General features: G+C 38.8%; 1 protein-coding gene across 13 annotated transcripts in view; it reads left to right on the forward strand.

Moving 5' to 3' along the window:
- The window catches only part of SCUBE1 (signal peptide, CUB domain and EGF like domain containing 1), a 245313-nt gene that overhangs the window by 179430 nt on the left and 41497 nt on the right, over positions 1 to 24386 (forward strand). For all 13 annotated transcript variants that reach the window (XR_013941095.1, XM_080562708.1, XM_080562709.1 and 10 more), the window contains one exon: positions 11371 to 11493. Coding sequence is in view for 12 of the 13 variants with exons in the window: in XM_080562708.1 (XP_080418834.1) it covers positions 11371 to 11493 (123 nt within the window). In the remaining variant the exon portion in view is untranslated. The remainder of the gene's footprint in view (positions 1 to 11370; positions 11494 to 24386) is intronic.

A 24386-nucleotide genomic window follows, 5' to 3' on the forward strand; every position in this document is an offset into this window, starting at 1 on the left:
GCCTTTTACTTCTCTCGGGAATCACACAATTTCCCATTTTTTTAGAATATGGTCAGAACTGATGACCCTGAGGTAAAATAAGCATATCAGCCTTGGTCATTCCTAATGGGATTTGAAGTCTTACATTATATAGCTAAGGTACCTCCTTAAAAATTTGTGCATTGGGAAATAACATGGAACAGCTGGCATGCTCTGAACGCTGATCCTATTGCAATAACATGCTCATAAGCACATGCAAATAGCCTAATCCCAACCTATAGGATATCCACCTTTCTTGCCTTGAAAATCCATCTGAATTGGGTTAGCGATTCCACTTCCGTTCAGACTCTGACCAGTGAGTAATAAAGAGACTCTTCTTAATCTCAACAATAGAAACAAAATATAAGGAAAGAGTAGATGTTATTACAGTGGTGCAAACAGGCCCATGTTCTCCCTTCACACATGGTAGTCGATGCAGCACAAAATTCTAGTCCCTCTTTGGTTTCCTTCTACCTGCTGTGTCACTCCCTCCGAAGAACTTCCTACTCCACAGGAATCAGACATCCTTGATTTTTATCAACACCAGGCCCTATCCTGTTTGCCAAAGCCAGTCCGCAAGCTGAGTATGTGTTGTCTATTAACAGCCCTTAAGTGTTTACTGAAGTGGTTTATTTTGAGTCCTTCTTTCTCCGTGATAGCTTTCTCCCTGCTTCTCATCAACTTAAACCTAGAGTAAACTTCTGAGTAGTCAAATCATGATCTAGTTTTCATAATTCATTATATAGCAACTCTGCTTCCATCAGAGCCCTTACATGATTCTGCTTTCAAGCTATAGCAACTTACCCTCCCAGTGTTTGTAACGAGAAATAAGTGCATGTTCAAATATAAATGCCATTTAAGTTTGCTTCTCCATACATGTAAGTAAAAAGCTATCAGAAAACAGAAGAGGTCAGATATGATCACATGCCACTACAACCATGAATCAAAACAAAAAATAACTTTGGCCTCTCCATGCTGAACACAAGGGAACGAGAAAGAGCTGTAGTTGAATTTATAACAATGAATTTATTTACTGTTGAAGCAAACCCAAGGTCTCACCAACTTTGTAGTTTGCAGGAGTTGAAAGGGATTGAAGTCAAATACAAATCTTGTGGTTAAGGCCCATCTTTTATTCTAAAAACAAAAAAAAAATCTAATGCAAAAACCTCTTATATCTTTGCATACGTAAACTGTATGATGCAGAGGGGTGAATGGTCAGAGGAACATATTTGCCTTGTGTGAGAAGTCAGCACCTAAATAAATTCATGAACATGAGAACGATGTGAAGAAAGATGGTAATGGAAATGAAGGTTCTCCAGTAACTAGACTTGTGCTTTTAGGAGGAACAAAAATAGTCATCTTCTGTATAGCTCTATGTTGCACAAATTAAAAGTGCAATTAAATGTGCAATTAAAAATGGCTGAATTTTCTATAAAATGTCTTCTGGCAAACAAGTTCTGACAATTTTACAGTGCTTCTGCATAGTTAAAGGACAAGTTCACATGTCATTTTCAGGAAGCAAGCAAATAGCTTCTTGGCAAAGGCAGCATGGACTGTGTGAATCTCAAACTGCTTTTTGATATGTAGAAATGGACAGATTTTCCAGATTTTCTGGGTAGATGTTGCAGCAACAACAAAGGATCTCCCTGTCTTTTCCCTTTCCTAATCCACTGCTGACAAAACCCTTATTATTAAGAAAATAGAGGTGTTTGTGCCAAAGAGGCAATCAAAGGCAGCTAATTGGTGATTTAGGACTGTGAAAAAATGGATGCAGCTACTTAAGAAAAAAGTAAAGAAAAAGCAACATAAAACTAGAGGAAAATTAAGACTTTAGTCATGAAAACAGCAATCCTGTTGACTGTTTGAGTACTGGTGAGAATTTCTGAAAATGCATACTTTGTGACATCTTTGGGAAAGGAGAGAAGACCATGTCAGAGTGCAACCCAGTAAATGCTTCTACACAGGATTCCTTGAAATATGAATCAACTGTATACATTGGCTACACTGCAGAGATAACGGGTAGACTTGTAGTTGGTGAAGGAAGAAGAAGCAAAGGAAATTTTCGAAATTTGTTACATAGAGGAGACAAAAGGAAGATTAAAGACAGAAAGGAATACTAAACAACAGAGGCAGTTTTGAAATTATTTTTGTTGTTTTGGTAGGACTTGAACAAGCTGCAAGATAATCTGTATCTGAGAAAACTCGTAAAACTCAGAATTCAGAGAGGGAAAACTGGTGGAAGAGCAGTGGTCAAGTTCAGTTTATCAAAAAAGCTGCTTGTTTTAGAAAAGATAGCGATGACAAGAAAATCAGACTAGAGCACAAGCTCCCAAGGTAGCTACAAAAACAGTTTCAAAGTATCTACCGAAATGTGGATTAAAGAAGCAAACAGGAAAGCCTGGCTGCAATAGCCTTATTATTGAGGCCACACTCATTTTATGTGATTATACCAATGTTAACCAGTCTCAAGACAAAGAACAAATAGGATCAACCTAATGTGAGAAAAATGATAACAGCATCTGGCAGGCAGCTGCAGCTTCTCAGCGCAGAGCTCTATGTCATGCCCAAAGAAGGGGCTGTAGTTATCTGTCCCAGCACTGCTGCCCTGGAAACAACTGTTTCAAGACTTTGAAAAGACTGAGGGGTGACTGGATTCTGCTTTTTTCCCCACTTTTCTAAAGAAAACAGAGATTTGACTGTTGTCATTGCAAAGGCAAATATGGCATGTGATTGGATGATAGACCATCTGACCAAGGGAGAGAAGGAGGCACAGAGAGAGGAGAAAGGTGGGCAGAGGTGGTGGTGAGACCATAATGTGGTAGAGAAGATGTTGGAGAGAGAAAGAGATGCTTGTCACCAAGAGGAAATGTGCAGCATTTTGCAGGGAGAAAGCATAGAAAATATTTGGTGGTAGGTGGCTGCAAGTGATAAGAAGCCTAGAGAAGGAAGGAATCAGAAAAGTGAGGACTGGACATTGACTGATGGGTATATATTTTGAGTGAGCACCAGAACAATTAATTTTAGATATGTAGACATAATCTGATCCAGATTTTCTAAGAGAGATGTGAAGTTCCAGGTCACAGTGAGGAAAAATGAAGTGATAAACCCATGGGATTTAAAAAATGAGAGGAAATTAAAATTTTAAATACCAACACGGGTGAAATTTTTCAGAAAGAAGAAAACAGGATGGAAGGCAATTAAAAAAAAAAAAAGAATTGGTAGAGAACAGAATCTGAGAAATAGAAATAGAGCTGTGAATAACATCTGCCTTCTAACTGTTGCTGTAACTTTATCTAATCCAGACTGTGTGAAACTTCCACTGCTCCTTCCCTTTTTGGGGGATTGCCTTTTTTTAGGTTTAAGACATTCAATTCATTTGTCTGGTGTAGACTCATTCATGACAGACAAATACAATATAACAGATTATCTTCCATTAAAAAATTGCAGACTTGGGTCAGCTGCCACGTAACTCATTCAGTTTCATTCCTTCCCAAGGGTTCCATCTATCCTCACAAAATAAATTCATGTATACTAACTTAGGGTTTTTTCATGAGTAGGCAATATCCCTGTTCCCTGGAAACTTGCAGTTGTTATTTGTCTTTGTGAACCTCCCCTTTGAAAATGCCAAATCCTTTAAATTAATGCTTGGGAGGGTCATATTTTGCATTTCAGTTGTTGAAAAGACCTTGCATTTATTCAACAATATAAGGGTCCCTGAGGATGAGCAACCACAGTTTATTACGTAAAAATGTACTGTGCTTTCTGTAATTTGGGGGTTGACTGCTCACATAATCATAGCTACCAACATTCAAAACTTACAGTACTTTTTTTTATTCTTTTTTTTTTTCATCATAAATAACAGCTTGTTTTTTATATGGCCAGATCCTGCTCTCAGTAAAGTATTTGTCTTCCCTGGTACAGAACTGATCCTTGGTTGGGTGAAGAAATGTCTTCCAAAGTTTTGGAGGGTTAATGTTTGGTCACCAGCCAATTTTCTTTGATTCATTATCACCAATAACGGATTTGAGTTATCATGGGTTAATAGTATTCAGCTGTCTTTTTCAGCAAGAGTACCTTTATCATCGTAAAGCCAACACAATTTCAATGGGATTTTAGAAAGCGCACCAATGTCTTCAACTGTCCTTACCCAATACCAATTTCATTTTTTAATTGTATTTAATTAAATCAAACACAAGTACAGCAATTTTTAGATGCAAGTTGAGGTTCTTGAAAACAAACATGCAGCTTCCTGAGCAAACAACAATTCCAAGGGGAAAAATTAAAATAACTAACAGTTAAGGTAAATTGAGTTAATATGCTAAGTCCGGAGATTCTTGTATCTTTGCCCAGCTTTCTCACTTGCCCCTGTGCTCTTCATTGAGATTACATGGAGAAATTAAGTACTGTTAGAGCAAGGCACTGTTTTTTAGTGAGACAGAGTACAGAGAAGTTGCTCAAGTGTGTTAGCTCAGACAGTTTTGTATTTTCTACTTCTTTTTTTTTAATATACTTTAGGAGACACTGAATTAACTCCTTTACTGTAGTCATTGATTGTAACCTTCAGCAACTTGTATAGTTCTTCTCTGTCTCAGCTCTTCCTACATATAGCAGATAAGCATTAAATATAGAATTATTATGGTAATAGTGGCTATATGAATAATAAAGGTAGAAAAGTAGTCAGCCCAATATATTTGCACAATTCTGTACCACCATTTTAACCGCACCCTCCAAGTCTGCATATACTTAAACTGTCGTTATTGCCATCTGAGTTTCACAGAGTCTAATGTACTTAACTTTCCAGATGCTTTGTAACAGACAGACATTATTTGTTGTCCCCAGGTACAGACAGGAGTCCTAATTGCATACTTATTTCTCCCTCTCCAGTGTATTGTAGAAAACACTTTGATTAATAAAATCTTACAGTAGGAGGAAAACTAACTGTATTTTCTGCGATCTCTATTGATTTTCTTTTTTTTTTCTTTTTTTTGGTAGTTTTTGCATTTAGCTCAGCCTAGACTGTGTTAACTGGAGCACCCTTATCTCTTGATTTCTCCAGTCCCTTTCACATTCTGGCATCACAGTCTTAAGACAGCTTGCACTGTTTGGGTTGGTAGCATTGCACTAACATGTTTTTAAGTTTAAAAAAGAATTCAGTGTTCAGCAAAATTTTAGATAGAAATCCTTTCTTTTCGTATTAGATTTAGTAAATCCCTTCCCTTTCACAAATGAAAAATCAGGGTCTAAACTGTTCTGACAGCATTTCTAAGTTTTTTGCTTTCAAAGCTTTTTGTGTTTTATAAATCTAATTAACTGTAATAAGAAAATAATGGGACATAATGTTTATTTTACAAGGTGATTGATCTCTTGGCAGCCTAGCAGACTCTTTTATTGATTGGTTGGTGGATAATGTCAGAGTGGATATGTCCTGGAGGAGAATACCTGACACCTAAATCCATATGTGACAGATTACCATCTGTGTTGGAAGACAAGTTTCTTCGTGAAATTGCAAAGATAACAGGTGAAAATAGAGAAAGTGACATGAGGGAAATGTGTTGAAACCTGCACCAACCCTTCCATGCTCTATGAGCATTTACACAAAGTTCTCTATTTTGTGGGCAGTGTGTTTTCAGGATGAGGGAGATCAAATTTTAATTACACTCATTCCTGTTTGCCCGGTCTAGTTTTAGTTCTGTTAATTAGGAAAATTCCTTGCCCCACAACCTAGCCATAAAGCTAATTAAACAGATAACCTTCATTTGCTACCTAGTGGAGCTTCAGTTCAGTAATGATTATCATACATTACAGTTAATTAGCACTGTGGGAGGGAAAATGAGGATGTCACTGAAGTGCAGAATTCAAATTAGAAGTGCTGTAATATATGCCTTATTTCATTTTATAGCTATCTGATGCAGGAAAATCACACACTACCCTACCTGCCTCAGTTTCACCTTTGTTAAGGGAGAAATAATTAAATTTATCTCTGCTGCAGAAGTGTTTTGTAGCTTCAATGTAATAAAGATGTTAAGATCTTGTGCTTTGAAAGCCTCAAATAGAAGATACTGCATAAATAGAATTATTCCTCTCTGAAACATGCAAAGTGTGTTAGAGGCAATGAGCTATGTTTGGAGAGCACAGTCACAGGTAGAGTGGTGGAGCAGCACATGTACTTCTTAAAGTGGAGTATGCCTGTACAGTTTTGCACATATTCACAAAATCTTCCAGAACAAATCACTCAAAAGCCTAGCCCACAAAGGAAGAACAACTGTAATTTAACTACCTTTTTTTTTACTATAAACTACTTTGATTCAAAATGCTTTCTTCACTTAAATTAATCCATTTTAAAGTATTGGTCCTGAAAAGATCAAGTGATAATTACCAATACCCTGTTACACAGATGGAGTAGAGAGGTGTTACAACTTGCCAAAACTGCTAGATAAACCCATTGTAAAACTAGAACTAACTCTCTGTAATCTACCAGACAGCATTTAGATTTAGGCTTTCTTACAGTGTCACCGAATCCAGTATGTCTGAGGATATGGAATATCCTTAATAAAATATCCCTGACATATATACAATAGGAAATGTTACTTAGTACATTGCAAGTGTAGCCTAATAGGTTATGTTTATGTTAATTCCAAATTCCTTAATATATTTCATGTTATATTGAGAGAAAAAAAAAAAGAGAGAGAGAGAGAGAAACTATTAAAATAATTGCAATCTGAGCATTGGTGGTAATGTAGAGCAACATGTGCTTTGTGCAAGCTTATACTGTTTGACACGCTGTCTAAGCAAGATAGCCTGTTGGATTGTGCATGGGGATAGAATTCAAGTGTGGAAGAGTAAATTTGTTTTTCTGTGCCTCTATTTCCCCACCTCTGACAAGGTTAAAGAGTTTTGTGGCCTGTTTTATAAAGTACTCTGTGGTCTGCATGAATCACGAAACTAATACCTGTGTCAACAAGACAACAGTAGTTATAATGGTTAGGGAACAGTAGTGATTTTTAGAAGCATGAGAAAAAGAAAGAAAAAAAAGCAAAGGAAAATGTCATGTGTAAGAATAAGAAGCTAAGAAGAGTTGTCAGACTTCCCACTTTGCAGAAAACATGTCTATTGATGTCCACTGTATGTTGATAATAGTATTGTTAATCTTAGCATGCTGTCATTAGTAAAAACTAGAAGGGTGTGAAGTTTCTGTAATAATTTTAGGTTGATCTTGGAGTATATTATTTTTATTTATTTATTTATTATTTTCCTGAAGCTAGGTAGCATTTTTATACTGCAAAGGATTAGGCTGACACAATCAGTTCAAATATTTGTCCAGCCATTGAAAGGAGAAGTCTAACTTCCGCCTGTGATGAGGCTTTGGAAATCTCTATATCCATCATTGTTCAAGAGCTAAGTGAAGATTGCATACTGATTACCCTTTCAGTTGCATTTAAGCAGCTTATGTGGAAAGTTAAATTCTAAGTTGCTTAAAATCCCTACTTTTTAATTTGTTCTCTGACTTGCGTGCTGCAAGGCAAACCTTTGCGAGTTTATATGCATATACACACGTACATGCACACATACCCTGATCAAAACTAGCTCCTTCTAAACACGAATCACAATGAGCAGAGCTTAAAAAGGTACAAGTGGAACAGGAACAGTCTTTCCCATTATTCTTCACAATGACATGAAAACAAAAATAATGGAATGTCAGTTACCTCTAATCAAATTGTGTCTATGTGAGTAAATTTTAATGATTCTGTGGTTTGTCACTGGTCTCTGTTTTCTGTTTCTGCATGTGTCCCATCTGTGCAGGGAACATCAGTTGGTGCTTGTACGTCAGTAGCTTGTGTGAGAGAGGTATCATTTAACAGCATAGACTTACTGCATTAAGAGAAATCGTTTTGGATTTCATTGCTAATGCACTGAAAGTCCATCAGGCCTCCTAGTCTGAAATGACCAGCACATTGTCTGAGCACTGACTGTCAGGGCATTTTGCCTGCAGAGAAACATCCTCTGCAGAGAAATACAGCTCTGTATATACTTTTGCATTCCTAGGGATACCGAGGAACAGAGCACTGTGGAAAGCTTGAGGCATTTTTATGCAACCTGTATCATCAATTGAAAAGGAGCCACTTCAGAGCTATAATTGAAGACACCAACTTTATGACTCTTCTACAGACAGTCCCAATAATAGTACGAGGAGATCTGACTAAGTAATTTCAAAGCTGGTAGATACCATGATGGGTTTCCACTGTGTTTCTTTCCCTGTGTGGTAGGCAGACATGTCACAGAAGTATACTCTGTGAAGTTCACAAAAGGCACTTGACAAAGTTGGGTACCAGACAGTTTAAAGATAAATGGAGCCTCACCTTCTCACACAGTGGAATCATTTATTTTCACATGGCTCATAACACAAATTATTTATAGCTATGGAAAGAAAAATAATGGGAATATAGACTGTTGCAATTTCTATGAACCAGTTAGACACGATATGGTTGGATACTGCTCTCTTTCAAGTGAAATGCAGCAACACACCGCTCTCCATAGAGTGAAATAATTTTACATGCCTTGTCATTCTTGCTATGGCCATGGAAAGAAATACAGTGAAAGCAGAGACACTGGTGCTGTTTGTGTTATTTAGAATGTTTTTGCAGCTAACGGTTTTGACCCCTATTCTGTTTTGATGGTCCTGGTTTCAGAAGGTCACGTCATGTCTTCCAGCTAGAAGAAATGAATAAATACTTTCTTTTCCTGTGGACTCTCCCAGGTTTAACCCAGACCCTGGCTCAGGATTATTCCAAGGAATTGCTGGTGTAAAACTGATATGCTGTATTGTTAGTGGAATTACAACAATTAACAGCTTTAAATCTATCCTCTGAGCCAGGGAGGTTTCATTTTTGTCCATTATGGACTTCAGGGACCCCAAAAAGAAAGTTAGCGAGACTGGAATTTGTAATTTAACATGTGAAATCCAGGGGCTGTCATTTAAAACATCAGTCCTTCAGAATGGTGTTTGACAGTCTGCAAGTAATTTCTGCTTCAAGCAGTCTCAACAGCAGAGTAGCCCAGAGGTCATGTTATTCTTATCATGGGTAAGAGAGACCTTCTTCATGATGGATGACTACTCTATGTGTTTGTGATATTTAATATATTAGTAATTTTAACTCACAATTCCATTTGTCCAAAAGTTTTGTCATAGCAAGCTGAACTATAGTTCGGTACACCTGTGCTGTGAAAAAGGATGGAAGAGTTGTGGTGATCTATCATAAAACCTGTACCACAGTCCCCACATCCTAAAGTTAGGAGGCAGCACTCACGAGATTGGAAATGTCAGCCTGTGGGAATTGTGCCAACAAATCTTACATTTCACTGCTGATCTGGACCTGTGCTTGTAATCACAGCTGAAACCGAATGTGTTGCTGCCTCCAGTCTCATGGTATTATGCAAAGCAGCCAACAGTGTAATCTTCACCAGATTTATCAGGTTGAGAGCCTAAGTTTATCCTTGTTGGCTACTCTATTTCAGTCACCAAAACTTGAGGACCACAGACAACAAACAAGACTCCAGCCATCAGCTCAGTTTGAGAACTCTGTTACCTGAGACACATAGATTGCAGCTACATTTGTGCAAAGCACTCAGGGTGTGGCACTACTATAGCTGCTACCTACCATTTTACCCTCATGCTTTTAATAGGATTGAATGCAAAAGCCACTCCTCTGCAGAACCAGACACAAAAGCAATAAGTAGCAGTATTAGTTCAGAGGGTCTCAGAGCAGCTTTCCTTTCTCTTTTCCAAAAATTCAGCTCACGAACAAACCTTTATAATGATGTATGCTGCCCTTGCTCATTTGAGTTGGACACCCTCCTGAACATATTTCTGTCAATGTCCATGCAACAAAGCACCATTTAGAAAAGCAGGCTGAAATTGCTTCGCAGCTATTAGAAATTCTAGATTTACTTCCTCACTGCTCTTGCAGACATATTTTGCTGCTGGTTGTATTTCATGTGCAGGAATGTGGTAAAAACCATACAACACTCCCATATCTGTAATCATATGTATTCAAAAATGAGTGAATGACTCTCAAAGTCATCCTAAAGTCAAGTTATTTTAAATGCTCCATTCACCAGCATCATGCATCTTTGATAAATTTCCATCTCCACGTATTAGTTCCTAACTTTGTGTTTTGCAACATTTCCTTTTTAAATGGCCAGCTGTTACCTCAAAGTTTCCGAGCTTGTATAGTAAGAGAATTTTCAGAAGGGAAGATCACTCTCCACTCATTTTTCTCAAAGATCTCATTTTCTCTTTCAGAAGTGTGCAGCCAGGGCTCTATGACATATTTCTTCTTCTCTGTATTTATTCCTAAAAAGACCTATATTTTTGGCAGTATTCTTCTCCTGAAAACTAGCAGGCTTGGTTTTTTTTTCTTTTTCAGAAAATGTGGATCCATGGTTTTATAACTGGGGGAGGAAGGAAAGGTGCTCTGTATTTCAGATGAGGTTCTATGACCTATTATATACCTATTGCACAACTTTTTATAGAATGGAAAAGGGACTGGTCATTCCAGATTTTCCAAACCTTTGGGAGTAGTTATAGGGTGGAGGAAGTAGAGTCACGAGTCTGAAATTCAGAACAGAGGTCTTTATCTTCATGATCACTTTTTAAAGTAAGAGCCATTGATCCTGTCCTTCATACATATACATGGCTTTCAAATAAAGGCAATAGATGCTATGCCTTGAGAACAACTCAAGAGACAACATCTCACATGCACTTAGTGTTGCTCTGCAAAAACATCAAATCAGAAAGGTTAGAGGTGTGAAAATGGTTATTCAGTGGCACTGTGCTCATAGCGGACAAACTAGCACATAATCCTAAATGTGAGCAAATGTACCTCTGCATTTCTTTATGTAGCGATAATGGAAGTATTTTGTGATAATTCAAATCAAATATGTTTTGCTTTGTGTTTGTTTGCTGTTATTTCATTTTTTCAGGTGTTGTTAGGTTTTGATAGTTCCTATGTAAGGTGAGGGATTCACATCTTACACAGTCTGAAGTCTAGTGTTAGGCACATCACTGCATCTACAAAGAAACTTCCCTAAATTTTTTTTTTTAACATTGAAGTGCCTTGGCTTGGTCATCTGTTGGTTGAACTGCGGAGAGAAATACTTCTGTCTCCAGAACAATTCATTCATAGCTGTTTTGTAAGCTTTTCCACAAAGGTTTGGGAAGGGATACATTTGACAAACCTGTTTCCTAGTGGGGACTGCAGCCTCCTTGGGGATCTGAGTAAAGTCCTATATTCCTGCCCTGAAATACTCTAATCACAGCCATGAACTAAATTTTTGCCCATTCATTCCTTGCAGATATTGATGAATGCTTGGTAAACAATGGTGGCTGTGACCATTTCTGCCGAAACACGGTTGGCAGCTTTGAATGCAGCTGCCAGAAAGGCTATAAACTGCTCACAGATGAACGGACCTGTCAAGGTAAATCTTCACTTATTTCACTCTTTGCAAAATGAGGATGTTAATTTGTTAATTTCAACTGATTTTTTTTTGGGGGGGGGGCAGGGGAGCGAGAATTAAGTTATTTGTATTACAGATTTTAATCATACTGTCATAGGAGGTAAAATTAGAAAAAACCTGCCAGATTTTGATAATCTGAGATTGGTTTAGAATATTTCCGGAAATGTCTTGTTTCGTTGTTTTTAGTAGTAGGAATGCCAGTGTCCTGAAGCAGGAAAATCCCCGTGGTGTAGTGTAATAAGCACAGGCAGAGTCTTATGTTCAAATCCTTTAATTTGCTGTGATCTTTATGGGACAGAGGTTTACCATATTTACACTGGATTAATTTGGAGTAATTTACTGGAATAGAGCATTTGCAACAGTTAAACTGAAAAAAAGAGTGTAATATATGAGCTCACCTTTGCCTGATAGAATCTGCTTATGGAGCAGGACTTTTGTGAGAATTCAGATGAAGTATGATTTATGTCAAGTTTTTTGTTTGTCATGATTTGTTACCTAAGTCATATAAAATTATATATTCTATGACCAATTAAGTGCATAAGTACTTCCCATTTCAGTACAACAACCCATATACATTTGGAGAAATTACACTTTAAATAGAGAAAAGGAAAGAAGTATTCAAGGATTTTTTTTCTGCAGGAATTGCCTTTTTATTAATTATCTGCATGGGCTTTGCACACGTAAAAGTTATGAAGTCCAGAACAGCATTAGTATTTTAGAGCTTCTTTGTTCATCAACAAAGGAAAAACAAATGTCTGGAGATACATACGACGTTCAAAAGATTTTCCATTCTCATTGGTACTTCTATTATCTGAGAAGTCTACTCCACCCTGAGTGTGTGGTTAGCCACTGAGGAGTCAGTGCAAGGTTGGTTTCATGCTGGGACAGGATGGGAAAAGCTCAGACCAGAACCATTAGTTCTATGATTAGACAGAAAAAAATATTGTTGGGTCATGTCAGTCAAGGATAAGTTGTCAGGTTCCAATACACCTGCTAAAAATAGGAACAAAACGTTAAAAAAAAATATTCCCTTCATGATGCATCTAGAGATAGTTTGGAATAGTTTCTGGTTCTTGAATTTCTTGTATCATGACAGTTTCTCACTGCGGTATCAGCCACAGGTCTTGACACTGAAGTCATTGTAATTACACCAGGGAAAAACTCATAAAGAAAGTTGAGACCTGCATTCTTGTTAGGCAAGAGCAGATAAAAAAATTATGTGTTCATTGTTCAAAGTCTTGGTAACAGACTTTGAAATCTGCCTGTAAATAATCAGTTATTTCTTGTGATGATGAGTATCTAGAAGCAGTTCTGTAAACATCTGTGTTTTGTTTCTTCATGTGCCTGGGCTGCTGAATGAATTAGTTGCTGATGACAGTACATACCATGCAATGAATGAAGCCATAGCTGATCTTCTCACCCTCATGTGATCAGACAAGAATTGTTGGTTTGGAAATACAAACATGACCTGGCCATCCTACTTTTGCCATTGTCAATGAACAAGGGCAGGCACTCTGTCTGCCTGTACATGATACTTTGACTGATATGTTAACTGTAGCTTATCTGCTGCTCTAACAGTCTGATTAGTGCAAACCCAGAGAATTCTTGCTCTGGAGAATTGCTTTGGTCGCGGAAATGCTGGTCCCAGAAATGCTGGTCCCAGAAATGCTGGTCTTTCATAGTGTGAAATGGGGAGGACAAAGTTATTTCCTGTTTGAAGTCTGAAGTATTTGGGCCCCAGAGACTGATTATAGCAACTATGGTATGATGCCAGCTTTGTGGAGGGATCACTGTGATAATTCTGTTCCTGTCTGGTGCTTGAGATGATAATTGTTGACTTAGGCAAACAGAAGGCCTGCTAACAAAGAAAAAGGAAAAGTGGATATAGATCAAGAAATCTGGTGTACTAGTCACTTATACTTTGTTGCTTCCCCTGCAAAGGGGATGTAGTTCGTGGAACTGTTGATACTAATGTCAGGTCTGACGGGAAAATGTGGTTGGGGGTTAAGTGACACTGCTGGCATATAAATCATCCATGTTTTTTTCCGGTAAAATAAGAAATATTTTTTCTGGTAATAGCCAGTCAACACTGACCATTACTGAGAGATTCAGAGAAATTTATTTTAAGTATATTAGCCTTTTCAGTGAGTGAATTAGAGAAGTTTAATCTGTCTTTATAGAAGATGCTGTTATTTGTGTTATATCTGTTATTTTGATTCATAAGAGAGTTTTTAGGACTTGTGATTTTGCTGTAACATTGCCTTTCTCCTCTGGTTTTCATTTTACAACTGAAGATTTCTTTAAGTTATAAATCAACGTGTTTAGCAAATACTTATTTAGGACCTTGGAAGTGTATGTTGTTTGGGGTTAAGTCCTATTTAGTTCAGATGGCCTCGCTGGTGTATAGGGAGTTCATCTCCGAATGAGTCCATCACTCACATCAAGGAACAGATTCTGCCAACATTAAACAAAATACCCATGGAAGCAGTCGGTAAGCGTGCCCTTTTAAGACCTGCAGAATCCCTGGATAAGTGTGTGTGTCTGGTTCACAAGAAAGAACCTGTAAAGAAAAAGCCACAGAGATACAGTTTATGTTAGCAACATTTTTCAAACTGTTGAAAAATACAAATAAGCTGTTGCTGCATAACTTTATTTATGTGAATGTTAACTTCAGCACAAGGCAACTTTACATGCTTCAATAAAAAAGTTCTTTCCATATTCCCTGTGAAACTCAGGTTGTCCCATCTCACCTCATTTCCTTGATGTCTTTTCATTGTAGACCTATGTAGACCCATTGTAGAGAGAAAGAGCCAACTTTAGGATTGTAGAGAAATTGTATCAAAAGTCTCAGACTTTGTTCAGGCTGTTTGCATAGCTCCCGCCCCATTGTACCAAGTGTCTTACACACATTCATTATCTTTGTGAAGAGGAAAGTATTTCTCTCTGAGTTTTTCAAGCCGGAAGGGTGAAGTCCAATATAGTAGCTTGCCTAAGATCACACATAGGAATGCCTAGACAGTGCAGAGAATTTTTTCTCAAGTTTTTGTGAATCTGCCCTCTTCCTTCATTACAAGAAAAAGGAAAAACAACAACAACAAAAACTCTTGTATTTGTGTTTATACCCTGCTACGAAAATTCATAATTTTTCAGTAACTCTGAAGCTTGCTGATCAGTTGGAGCCACTGGCTAGCCACCCTGCATGTAGAGGGCTTGTATAAGCAGGCTTTGCATTTGTAAAGTGCATTAAAATGTTCTGCATTTGCCTGTTTACAGCTAAACCATTTTTAGCCCTGGTTGCAAAGAAAACTATTGTCAATCACAGATTACTTCTGCTAGGGAGTGGTTCTCACGCTGGGCCTCCTTGTTAGACAAGGAGAATGTAGGGGGTTTCTCTTCCTTTCCCCTCCCCTGCATTCCAACCATTTAAAAGGAAACTTATTTGTAACCCAGAAGGTGAAGAATCCACATTGCCTTGCCAGCAATATTGTGGAGACTAATACGACTTTCCCAGAGTCTCTCTTTTCATGCAAACTTAAAAATAGTGTTGGGTTTTTTTCACCTTTGGCGCTGAAATCACTGTTTGACAATGCCAAACCCATCTATTGTGTATTATTTTAAAAGATCCCTTAAGCCTAAAGAATTTAAAACTCATTGGTACGGAAAGAAACCATTGGATCTGTTTGTATAAACCTTGCAAAAAGAGGCCCGCGTCTCCTTTGAGCATTTAATAGCTATATTTATAGCAAGAAGAGGTTATATTTGTAACCTTTGCAGTAATTAACAGCAGGACAAGAATTCAGATTAGTTTTAGAATGACATCAGCAACATAACATCGAGCAAGACTGCTTAAAGCTGAATGTGTATAAGTGCAGACGTAATTACCTTAATCCTCAGCCAATATGAGTTTTAAAGCCAGTTAACTTAATTGCTTATTCAGTTTCTGTTTATTGTGCAGTGATCTTGAAAAAAATTCAACAATAAGCACTCTCTCTGCTCCACTTAAGTTCAAGCTTCATTAAGCACCCAGAAAAATGTGTGAAATTCTATCATAAATAATTTTCTCTTCCTGCTGTAGGAATTGCCTTTTGCAAGGGAAGACAAGGAGAGACAGCATGCACATTTGTCATAACTCTCCAGGGAGTCCATTTGTCGTAACTCTCCATTCAGAAAAAAAAAATAGTGCTTTTAGTGGGATCATGCAGTGAACAACATGCAATACTTCGGACTGCTAAATCTACACTCTGCTCCTCTGCCCCTCTCTAACTCTGCCCAAAATAGAGCCAAATCCTTGTATGCTGAGGAATTTAACCTTCTGCAGGAGGCAATTCAAGGCATTTGCATCATTCTAGTCCACTTACAGCCTCAAAAGCAGGCTTAAGTGGGGCTTGATGATTGCTAGATCTCACAGACACGGTGTTCAGCCATAATGAAACCTGTCCAAGTAGCCATTTCACCAACCATTTCAATCGATACAGCCACTGTAAAAGGAGATGATTGTCCACCAGGCAGAAGTACCCCTCTGGCATGTGGAATACCTGCACAGGCTCTCTGGCATTTCTAGAGCTTCTTTAAAGCTATGTGTTCACAATCAGTAGTTGATGGCATTTTTTATTCGCTTTGACATATTTCCTGTTTGATTGTTGATTATTCTTTACTGCTTTCCTACCAGATTTGAAATGAATGCAATGACTATTTTATAACTAGGTGTTGGAATACAGTGCCTCATAGTCTGCTATTGGTAGTACTGTTGTCTGTCTAAAGGAAGTTCAGAGATGTCAGTTTATTCAACAGGAAATCCAAAACAAAATTTGGCTCACTAGCTTCATGACATATTGAATTTTCCTTCTAGTAATTTTCTGTGGGCACATTTTGCTAGAGGTTTGGGGTTTTATAACACTACAAAACTATCCAGTAAAAGCCCAAGTATAGCTGATGTGTTTTGTTGTTTGTTTGTGTGCTTTTTTTTTTCCTTCACAAAAAAAGAGAAAGATGTGAGCATATCCACTATCATGTTCATGTATTTGGACTTGTCTTTCTTTCTTTTAAAGCAATGTGTTTCTTATGCGCCATACTGTATCCCACCTTCCTGTCTCCTCAGCTTCACTTCCAGACAAGTGTTCCTCAAAACTTGACACTCATGGAGTGGAGAAACTGAAAGAGATGGCTAGAGCCAGGTATGCTGTGAGCAGATATTAAGGCAGTTTCCTTAGTAACTGCCAGCATATCACAATGCTGACCTGTGAAATACTTCAAACATTGCCCAACTGGTGTTTTTGTTTTTTTCTGTTTTGTTGTTGTTGTTGTTCTGTTTGTGTTTTTTTTTTCCCCTCAGGTTGTCTATGAGCAGGCTTTAAATAAGATTTGAACCCAGTCTTAGGGCTGCTTTGTTAACCCGTACACCACAGAACCATAATCCATGCAGTCCTAAAATAATGCTGTTAAATGAGAGACCCTTTTTTATTGCCAAGTAGGTTTTCTTTCCAGAGAATTTGAAGTGATTAATCCTAGTTGACCCTATGAGTGATATGTTAGTAGAAGGATGCTTCACATAGAGCTACCAATGGATAATTGTCAAGAGATACCTTCTTGCATTTCAGAACAAGAGAAAGAAAATAGCACCTTGAAAAATACAGTAACTGTCTATGATCCAAGGATCACACAGGCCTGATCTTGAAACATTGCCATATTAATTGGATATCTAATCCCCCCTAATAACATCCATCTTTTCACTTACTTGTGCAAAATATGCACTATTAGCCTTCCAAGGGCAATCTCTCACATGATATCTCCATTTTGAAAATGCTTATGAAATGAGAGATTAATCATACAGGGAATGACAGATAGAAAGTGTTTGTGGGAATTATTTTTGGCCTAAAGAAGCCCACAAAGATTAACTACAAAGATCTCTCTATACTCTTCTGTATGGAAGCATTGATAATAAATATGGCTGTACAGAACCAGTTTAAACTCAAGTAAATCAGTGCATCCATACCAGCAGCACTGAATCACCAAGCATCTTGAATATAGAGGGACCAAATTAAAAAATAAAAAGGGACCAGAGATGGTTTTCTTCACTAGGTTACATGACAGTGACCTGCCACCCACATTTGATCATGTAACCCAGTAAAGCAGTTGACCTTGTCCCGGTCACATAATCTGATGGAGGTCTCAGGATGAGGATACAGCCCTTGCATTGATTTATACAGCCACCAATCTTAAGTTACTTAACTGAATGCATGGATAGAGATCAGGGCTGGAGCATCTGTCCCTCTCTCTCTCACTGCACCGTGAAAATGGAAGACAGGGAGAATCCCGTGTCCTGTGCCCCAGTTTTAAAAGCCTGAAGAAATTCCTTGTACCAGGAAAGGGGAATTTTATGCCATGACTCTCCAAGCCGAGACAAAATTTCTTTTTACCTTACTGCTGCTCCTATAACTCTTCTTGCTCTAAGTAGCTCAGATGAATAGCTGAGTATATCTATCCTAGTGTAGTCCCAGAGACAGTGAGCTGTGGGAGATTGCAGATGGATACAGCTGCACCATGCTGTAATTGCACACATGATGAAATCTTTCAGCTAATCTGTATTGGTGCTAGAACTTATGTTTCAAGCAAGTTAGTTTAAAAGACACTGGTTGAAACCCTGATCCCTCCTATTCAATGGATCAGCATCACAGTTTGGCTGACTTACCAGTGAAAACTGTTAAAAAGTTTTGTTGTTGTTCCACGCTTTTCTTTCCTTTTCTTCCCCACTAAAGAAACAAAAGAAGCAAATGTACAATAACAGGAGCATTATTTAGCCTGTCCCTTCTTTTGGAATGGCACTAAAGTACTGCTCTGTCACAGCTTCACAGCCAGGCAAGAGACATAAAGGGGATAGTAGCAGAAATATTATTTCTTAGTGTTTTTTTTTTTCTTAATATTTATAATACATTTTTACCTTAACCCACGCAAACCTCTCTCTCAGGATGTCACACTCATGGTTCAGGACTGGACTGCAGCCAGTGCAGAGCATTAGCAAGCCTTAAGGGTGCTGCTCTCTGTGTCCCTGCAAGAGAAGGCAGCAATGGGGATGAGGAGCTAGCAGGCTTACAAGTCCCCTCACTGACATTTGCCTGAGTTTGCATGTGCTGTAAGCTGTAGGTTTTCAGCAGACAGAGAAAATATCCAGGGCTTCATTTTGCTCTCGCTTATATAAGTAAGAAGGCTACTGTACTTGGCAGACTTCTGTACTCACATTGCAGTCACACTAAAGGAATCTGCTGGTCCTCATTGCATTAAACCACTTGAACAGGGTGAGTCAGTGCCAGTGCAGGGTTGACTAATGAGAGAAAGGGATGAAGGGACACAAGCCATTTGTGTATCAACACTCATTTGTGTGATACACATGAAGGAGAGTGGTTTTGCCTTGATGCACTTGTCCCCTCACCAACATAAGATAGCCATGCTGTAAGATACAAAATACATTTTCTTGATTTGGACTGATTTGCAGCCAATCCAGCTGTGTCTGGCCCAATATGTTTGGTTCTATGCACATGTGGCGTACAAACAACTGTGCTGGTTCAGCTGCTGAGGTAGGTCGAGAACCAGGAAGAGTCTGGAGTGCTGGAGGCGATCCTGGGAGCTGCTTGTGGAAATCAGTGTGTCTCACAGAAAGAAAATTTGAGATGATTTCCCTGTCACTGATCATGTACGTTCCCTATGCAGATTTTCTGTAAGGCACTGTGTGTCACTGAGGCTTGCAAAAATATCTTGCTTATGACAGGCACCATATTGCTTCTGGCATCAGGTTAAAAAATACGCTGCTGGGAAGCAACATGTTACATTGTCAATAAAAGGAATACATCTCAAAACCTTTCTGTTATACATGGTGCTTACTCTTGGTGTCAGTGAGATTGTGAATAGTGGTACAGTCTGCCTCTGTGAGAAAAAAAGGGCTGCAAGATCATACGCAGAGACAATAAATACCTCAGGCATAAATTATGAACAGTTCTAGCCAGTACAAGTTTGTTTGCCAAGTGATAGTATCTCCCATGTTGGTTGTAGCAATTATGTCTGCTGAAAGGTGAAAACAAATACATTCCCCCCCCACCTCCAGTTCTCCTCTCTTCAGCACATACAGATTTATCATGAGTTAAAAGTAAATTTTGTTTGGTGGCTGCTGCTTGGAAGGAATATTAAACCTCATAATCTAGGCTTTAAATCAATTTCTAATGGGATGAGACCTAATGTGGGGAGGGCAGCTGGGGCAGGTTATTCCACCTCTGTTTTCCCATGAAGCTTCTGACACGGGCTACTGTTGGAAGTAAGATACTAGATTAGTTTGACCTCAGGTCTCATTCAGTATTGCAGCTCTTGTATTCCCGTGTTAAGCTCTGTAACGCATATTGCTATAAAATTGCTTTCTACAGCTCTGTCTGACCCCCCCCCCCCCAAGTGATGTTGTGCGTGGGAAGCCAAGCAAAACGTTCCGTTAATGTTTAGAAGGAGAATTTGAGATATATTTTTCATTTGATGCTGTAGGATTTAGTACATGCATAGTGCAGAAATGATTTTACTGGATTAAAATCATATTATGTATTAATGAATTACCAGGATATGAGTCAGCCTTGGAATAGTTTGAGCAGGAAAGTAGCATTGTTCCACAAACAATAATCTGTTGATAAATAGTGGTGAAAGCTGTAATTCAATAGGAATGGTTTTTGAAGAGAACCAGAGAGAGACTCTATGTATATATACTCTCCACTATTGCAGTGGTGCACCTTGAGATAATGCCATGTTACAGCTCTCACTCATTTAATAACCTTAAGGGCAGGAATCCTTTACACTAAGTGCTGTACAAAATTGCAGGAAAATGGCAATCCTATCCCAAATGTTCAGAGGAGCTCCATCTTCCTGTGCTTGTTTCTACCCTTCTGGGCCTTTTAAAAGTGCTCAATTTTGTGTACTTTTTTCTAATGAGAATAAAATCCCTTAAGATCCTAACTCATTTAAGCAAAGGAGTGTGATTTTCTTCCAGAAGCCATGTTATGAACTGTTACTACTTGTGCTGATAATTTTCTGATGAGCCCTGCGTTAGGACAGGTGAGATAAAAACAAAAATTTAAGCCCAAATATTAAGAGGCAAAGAGATGGAGGAGTATTTCCTGGGTTATTGTTGGGTGGAGTTTTTTTTGATTCATATTTGCAAAAAGCTTCTGTTCATGTTTTTGGAGTGATACCTGCCATTCCTGGACTCCCTGGAGGCCGGCCTTCCTGGGTGGAAGTAGTGGCGTGGAGCAGAGCACACATGAAGAGCCCAATGGAGGGTACACTTTTCTGCGGGCACAAGCCACAACTCTTGGAGCCTGTGGCAGACCATGAGTTGCAGGCAAACAATCAGCAAGCATGTGGCAGAGACAAGAGGCTGTCTATTTTCATGGCCTCTTCTGCTTTTCTCATTGCCTTACAGTGGCAAGCATTTTCACCTCTCTGCTTCCATATGCCCTCCTCACACCTTGATCTGATCCTCAGATTGAGTGCTTGCAAAGAAGGAGGTGACTTGTGCTAGTTCTGGACCTCAGGACAAGGTTTCTAATTACTTTTTAAACAAGCCATTGAAGCAGAGCCAGAGAACAGCAATTATTGTTTATATTAAGTGGCCACTGACTTCATTGGGAGCTTGAAGTAAGCTAGGGATGCACAATCAGAATGACAGGAGGTGAAGTGCAGCATTTGATTTTTCAGTTGAAAGCTGAAACAGTGTTGTTGTACTTGCTCTTTCAGCACCATCAAATAACACTAAAGCAGATTTTGACCCAGAGCAGCCCCTTATTCCTTCAAGAAATCTCACTAGCAGCTACTACTCAGTGGTGATGGAGACAGCTTGGCAAAGAGAAGTTCTTTCTTTCCAGAAATATGTCTAAAAAACAAATGTATTGCAAGATAGAGGGAATATTCCTCACTTGATACACAGAGGGTAAAGCCTTTTTTGTTTGTCTCATCAGGCTGTTAAGTTGCTCTTACAGAGTTGCTGTGTAAATAGTGGCTTGAGCAGAGTGCAGACAACTAAATATGTTTATATTTGTAGGAAAACAAATAAACCTGCCTGAAGTTTCTTTTAATGCATTTCTGCAGTTGATATATGGCTTTTCCTACCCCAAACACTTGATGCTGTAGCACAGTTTATTGCTGTAATAGCAGTAGATAACTCAACTTGCCTTTGCCTTGGAAAATGATTGATTTTAGAAAAGAATACGTTTGTTTATAAAATCTTGGCAATGATCTGATGAAAGTACTTTGTTTTCTTAAAAAAATGTTGGGAAAGTAGTGACTTTAATTGCATTTTAGATTGTCCTAGCAAAACAATGGTAAGAGGATAAACATAATAGGAGCTAAAGCCAATTGCCTCCTACTGGGTTCCTCAGGTTAATAGAGGAGCCTGAGCACAACAAAGCCCTCATGTAATGGAGAGGAGCTGCAGGGTGGGAAAGAGCTCAGACAGGTAAACATAGACCCAAGAGCAAGGGTTCTGTCTGGGAAATCTACAGGCCATCTAGCGTTGACACTATTTCAGTTGCCAATATTAAGCTCATCACACAAAAGCTTAGTCTTTTGCCTTCTTGTCTCTACATTTCTCCCTCTTTCACCTTCTATCTCAGCAGATTCAGCCCTCCAACAGCCCTCAAGGCTTGGAGGCCCTTATGTTTCCACTAAGGATTTGTGTCCAACTGTCACATGTAGAAATACCTCTACAACCTATACAAGCAACTTGACTCGAGAGGATCTTTATTTTGTTACCATAGATAAGGCTGTGTTTCAAAAGCTTGTCTCAAAGACTCTCTGTTCATAATGTGTTGGGGCCATGAAGCTAATAAAGGCAATGTCAGATATGTGTTGGCGGTGGTGGCCCCCAAATGCAGAACAATGCATTTGTTAGCATGTGCATATTCTTTTCATATTAACAATGCAGGTGTGATTGTTGAAATGCTCATGCAGGGCACTGAGAAGAGCTGTCATGAGAGAACTACACATTCTGATGCCCACAGTGCTACAACTTTGTTGGTGCTAGCATGCGTAACAGATTAGACTGATCACAAGTGTCACTGAGTGTAGTTGCACTTGCATTCTCCAACCTAAGCATTCAGAGGTGTGGTTTTAACTCAGGCTCATTTATCATAGCTTTGTTAACCTTTCTCTGATTTGCCATCACCTAAAGGTTCCAAATGTACTTACTCTTTCTTTGCTCTTGTACATGGCCTTTCATCAAGCAGTTTCAGCCCTTCCAGATCCAATAGTGTGTAGATTTTGTAGCTCTTAGGGGAAAAAAATAGCAAAGTGCTTAGTTCCACTCATTTCCTATTGATTTTAAAAGTAATAGGTTCTAAAAATGAACAATATTGTTGAAGGTACTTGTGCATTGCGGATATTATTATCTTTTGTTGTATTTAGCAGATAGCTGTGCACTACTCGGATTCAGATCCCTATAGTGCATTTTATAATCTTTAAAAAATTCTTTAGAAGTCCTTTTAAAAATTGTTACAAGGATAACAATAAACACAAAGTAGGATGAAAGCAACTGCCATGAGCTCATGGTGAGACTAAGTGCAATGAGCTTGACAGTGAAAACCATATTTGAAATCTTCCTTTCCAAATGCCTTTTTAGAACACCTCCCTTCATGTCTGTGACCTTGGCAGTCTTACTAATTTTATGCCATTGTGTCTAGTTATTAGTATGTTTTCTTCCTATTCCATAGGAGACCCAGAAAACTTTCTCACGTGCAAAAATAATATTTCTTCTTTTAAACTTCTTTATTTTAAATTATCTCCAAACCTGTCTCTGGTGATTGGTAAGTTTCTCTGCAAACCCTCCTCGGAGACTCCACTAGATGAGGGCTCTTCTGCCCTCTCTGCCCCCTTTCCCTGCCCAAGAGCGGATGGGGATCCCTCAAGTTTCTTCTCTTGGAGTACACGAGTACTCAGTCTGAGGGTGTCTAGAGGGTGTCTGTACAGACAGGATATATGGAACGTGTCACAGATGTATAGGCGCCTTGCAGTGCATGCTCCCAGGAGGTGACCAGCCTCAGCTGCAGCGCAGGTCTCTGGCCTCTCCCCAGCTCCAGAAGCTCAGACATCTGGTAAAGCAGGTCAGTAAATTACACACTACATTGACTAAGGTTATCTGTCAAGTGATTTCACAGATTGAGGGAGAAGCCATGGCAGTGTTGGTTGAAATATGGTGAGAGGCACTGGGAAATATCGGGCTAAGGAGAACTGAGGATGTGTTACCTGATGTAAGTGACAAGGTGAATAGTCTGCATATAAGAAACAAACATTTCTCATTAGATATGAAATGTACTGCTGCCTTCTACTCAGAGAGCCTCAGTACCCAGCATCTGGTTTCTCATTCCTCTATCAGTTATGACAGCTGGTCAAATTCAGAATTGCTGACCAGTTCAGCTCAGCTGAAGAGGAAGAGAAGTGAAGGAAGAGGCTTGGCTTAGCAATACTGAGGCCACGTTCCTTTTTCTCCTCAGCAGTCCCATGGGCAGCTCCATTCTCCAGCTCCTCTTGCAGTGCCAAGATTTAGCAAGTACCTTTGTGTTGAAAATATTGGAAGAAATGATTGTCTTCTAGAAAGGGAAATTATCGGGTAGTCCTCTACCATTATTCTGTTTTCAGTTTGCTGCTTCTTACCAAAAAAAAAGAATGTAGTGGGGTCTTTCATAGTGCTGCAGGGAAAAAATGTGGAAAACTTTTTACTTTGCCAAACAGCAGAGAAATAATAATGTAATAATAATGATGATGGTGATGATGATGTATTTCATTACAGAAATGTAAAAACCCTTGGGCCAAATCCCACCATCTTTATTCAAAGA

Source organism: Anser brachyrhynchus (assembly GCF_964034855.1).
Source record: "Anser brachyrhynchus genome assembly, chromosome: 1".
NCBI classification, from domain to species: Eukaryota; Metazoa; Chordata; class Aves; order Anseriformes; family Anatidae; genus Anser; species Anser brachyrhynchus.